Source organism: Drosophila santomea, chromosome 2L (genome assembly GCF_016746245.2).
Source record: "Drosophila santomea strain STO CAGO 1482 chromosome 2L, Prin_Dsan_1.1, whole genome shotgun sequence".
Taxonomy (NCBI): Eukaryota; Metazoa; Arthropoda; class Insecta; order Diptera; family Drosophilidae; genus Drosophila; species Drosophila santomea.
This window is the reverse complement of record NC_053016.2, coordinates 22,010,424-22,014,334: the sequence shown is the minus strand read 5'-3', so window position 1 is coordinate 22,014,334 and position 3,911 is coordinate 22,010,424. Positions and strand designations below refer to the sequence as shown.

Genomic DNA, 3,911 nt, shown 5'->3' with positions numbered 1-3,911 from the left:
GCTGCTTGGCAGTACGCTCAGGAGTAATACATTCTCTCACTCAGACACTAGGAGATCGGTAGCGTCTCTCCCGTTGCTGCTCTCCCAATGCTTGGATGTTGGCAACGCCGGTCGCCACATCCCTCCTTTATTAACAAGTTTTAGCTTTAATGGCGGCAGGGGTGGCTGGATCCCGAAGCTTCCTTCTGTGGCCTGGAGTACTGCGTTCTCCGAGGTAGGTGTTGATTCCGGTAAGCTGTCATCTGGTTGCGGCGTTGGGCAGGAGGAACTTTCTTAAGATGTGAGGCATTTCTTGTTAGTTTTCTACCACCCCCTTCGATCACCACAATATTATTGTGTCGTTCTAAAACCGTAAATTCCGTCTTGTCGAAGTTTGATGTAAGTTTGTTTGGGAACACTACGTTTTTCAAAAGCACCTTGTCGCCTACTTCTATATCGACTTCCTTTGCCCCTCTTCTTTTGTCGGCTGCCTGCTTTCCCTTATTTTTTTCAATAATATCTTTATCTCTCTCTCCAGAGTCTAAGGTATTCTCGCAGATATCCTCAATGCCCGGTATTTTGTCACGGATGACTCTGTTGAACATCAGCTTTATGGGCGCAGACCCTGTTGTTCCATGTGGGGTTACGTTGTACATAAGAACGAATTTTTGGATTTCCTCTTTGTAGTTTTTCCCATTTGCGTATGCTATTTTTAAGCGTTTTACAAGGGCTCTGTTCATGTTTTCAACTTCCCCGTTTGCTTGCGGCCAATACGGTGGGGTTCGAACTTGTTTAATGCCGCACGCTTTGCAGTAGTTAGAAAACTCCTCTCTAACATATTGGCGTCCATTATCCGTTCGTAGGTGCTCAGGATATCCCAGTCCACAGAAGATCTCTTTCATTGCCTCTACCAGGGTCGTTGAAGATATGGTTTTAAGAAACTTATGCTCCATATATCGTGAGAAATAGTCAATGAAGACTAGAACATATTCATTGTTGGGAAGCGGACCTAGTAAATCCGACGCTACCCAAATCCAAGGGCCAGTGGGAAAAGGATTCCTGTCCATAGGGGGTGGCCTGATGTCTTGTGATACCAGGCAACAATCTCTGCAAGCTTTGACAAACTTTTCTGCCTCTCTGTCTATTTGTGGCCACCATACTTTGGATCGCAGGCGGCGTTTCATTGCTGTCTCGCCGGGATGTCCTTCGTGAGCTAACTCCAGTATTTTTACTCTCAGAGATGTTGGCACGACTAGGCGGTTTCCCCTCAAAAGGAGCGAGCCAACCGCTGAAAGCTCATACCGAAACGGGTAGAAGCCCACTGAACTATCGGGCTTCCAGGAGTCGTTCTCCAGGCAACTGATTGCATCCATAATCTCTTCATCCCTCTTGGAAGACTCTGCTATTTCATGAATTGTCGTAGATCTTGGGATAGAGCTCTGTACGATGCGATGCTGTATTCCGTCTTGTGGTCGATTAGTTCTACCGCCGGTAGTTGACAGAGTCGAGACAACGCATCTGATATGTTGTCTCTTCCGGATTTATAGATAACGGTGAACGTATATGCCTGGAGCCGCAGCAGCCACCTTTCAATGCGAGCTGGGGGCTTGGATGTTGGTTTGAAAATGGCTTCCAAGGGCTTGTGATCAGTTACGAGTTCGAAGTGCAGGCTTGCCAGATAGTAGTAAAATTTCTCCACTGCCCAAACCAGCGCTAGGCTCTCTTTTTCAGTTTGGGAGTAGCGTTTCTCCACCTCCGACAGGGCCTTGCTAGCAAAGGTAATTATTAAAGGTTCGTTGTCGACTTTGAATTGCAATAACACAGCCCCAAGGGCAACCGGGCTGGCGTCCGCAATCACCAGTGTTCGATGCCTTGGATTGAAATATGATAATTTGGGTACCTTGGATAGGAGATTCTTTAGGTTGCTGAAAGCATTTTTCTCGGCTTCGCCCCAGGTGAATTTGCTTTCAGTTTTCAGCAGTTTTCTTAGAGGATCTGTATGACTTGCAAGGTCCGGAATGAACTTCCCGACGTAGGTCACCAAACCGAGGAAGCTCCGCGTTTCTTCTTTGTTCTTTGGGTCTCTGAAAGATCGGATGACGTCAATTTTCTCAGGGTCGACTTCTATTCCCTTGTCGGATAAAATATGTCCGAGGAATTTTAGTTTGCTTGTCTTCCAGATGCACTTTTCTTTATTCAGTAGGACATTATTTTCCTGGAAGATCTGGCATACTTCTTTTACGGCGCTGTCGATTTCGAGGTCAGTTGCGCCAAAGATGATGACATCATCGATGAAGTTCATGGCGTTAGGTACCGCAGATAGCATCTGCTCGAGAAGGCGTTGAAAAATTCGGGAGCAGAATTTACTCCAAACATCAAACGCTTATAGCGGAAAAGTCCCCTTGGAGTTATGAACGTTGTTATTTCCCGGCTCGATTCATCAAGGACCAGTTGGTGATAGGCGTCCTTGAGGTCTAGGCGTGCGAAGAATTTAGCCTCTTTGAGTCTGGTCATAAAGCAGTCGAAAGTTGGTAATGGGTAGTATTCCCGTAGGATTGCTTTGTTTGCCAGTCGCATGTCGACACATAAGCGGATGTCCCCGTTCTCCTTAAACGCAAGCACGATGGGAGATATCCAAGCACTCGGGCCCGTGACTGGGTCAATTATATCTCGACTCAGGGCTTCATCCAGTTTTTCCATGACTTTGTCCTCGAGCGCTGCCGGGATTCGTCTCACTGGTTGTTGAACGGGTTTCACATCATAATCTATGGAAAGGCTTACTTCAATGTTTTTCCATTTTCGAAAAGGCTCCATTTCCTCAATACGGTTAATGTTTCTTCCCAGTCGGAGGACTTTTAATTCTATAGCCGTGTCTCGGCCCAGCAGAGATTGTTCTCCATTTTCAATCACGTAAAATGAGGGAATCTCTTTGGTACCCGGCTCAACGGAAATTGGGGCCTCGAAAATATACATTACTCGTAGTAATTTTTTAGAGGCATTGCTTTTCTGTATGAGTTCTTACGTTAAAGACTGTGGCTTTTCTCTTCACTAGCAGAGACCAGTCCGCGTGGCTGATAGGGTTAAACTTGCACCCCGAGTCAATAATCAAAGAAATTTCACGGCCTCCCACTCGGCATCGTATGAACTCCTCTTCATCTTCGCTTGACACTTTAAAGCAATGTGCCTCGCCCTTTTTGAGTTTGGAGCTGGTGGCCTCCTCTTCGACAGAGCGAATATACGTGCGAGGCCTTTTCAGGTTATTCCTTTGGGACTTAAGGAATCGGCCGTTCAAGTTAGTTCGGCACTTCCTGGCAAAGTGTCCAGGCTTCAAGCATTTATTGCAAGTCACATTTCTTGCCGGACATGATGGGTCGTTGTGTGTGTGTCCGAATTTTCCACATCTGGGGCACTCCGCACTCTGTTTAAAACCACGATGTGTAATTTTACAGATGGGTTTCGCAATTGGTCTTGATGTCATTTCTTTTGATTCCTTGTTGATCTGCTCCTCAACCTGACATGCTTCGATCACTTCCTCTAGTGAATACTCCTTTCCCAGAAGTCTTTTCTTGAGGTCTAGAGGTGCCCACACATCTATGATTTTATCCTTTAGACATATATTCTCAATCTCCGCTTTTGAGGATCCGAATGCACATCGTTGCATTTGTTGGCGGAGTCGCAGCATGAAATCACCAAAGCTTTCTGTGTCCAACGGTGTCAGGCCTCTGAATAGATGTCTTTCGCCACAGGATCTAAAAAATCGGCTACACCAAAAAGTGACTATGACGCGTGGGCAAAGCACGCCGAGCACAATTATACCCTCAAAACATACACCTGATATCCACTTAAACAGTCTGACCAACTGGAACGTAACATTTGCAAGTGCGCTTAATCTTGCATCTTGCATCTTGCATCTACAAATCCTAAAACTCCAT

At 46.0% G+C, this 3,911-nt stretch overlaps 2 protein-coding genes across 2 annotated transcripts; both read right to left on the bottom strand.

Annotated features, from left to right (window-relative positions):
* Window positions 1-146: 146 nt before the first annotated feature.
* On the bottom strand, window positions 147-1,352 carry LOC122756664 (uncharacterized protein K02A2.6-like). Its single transcript, XM_044006920.1, has one exon. It carries the CDS (start codon window positions 1,350-1,352, stop codon window positions 147-149), a length of 1,206 nt encoding a protein of 401 aa, XP_043862855.1.
* A 925-nt stretch (window positions 1,353-2,277) lies between these two features.
* On the bottom strand, window positions 2,278-3,640 carry LOC122756663 (uncharacterized protein K02A2.6-like). Its single transcript, XM_044006915.1, has 2 exons — window positions 3,002-3,640; window positions 2,278-2,937 (listed from the first exon to the last, which is right to left on the bottom strand). Exons 1-2 carry the CDS (start codon window positions 3,638-3,640, stop codon window positions 2,278-2,280), a joined length of 1,299 nt encoding a protein of 432 aa, XP_043862850.1.
* Window positions 3,641-3,911: the final 271 nt, after the last annotated feature.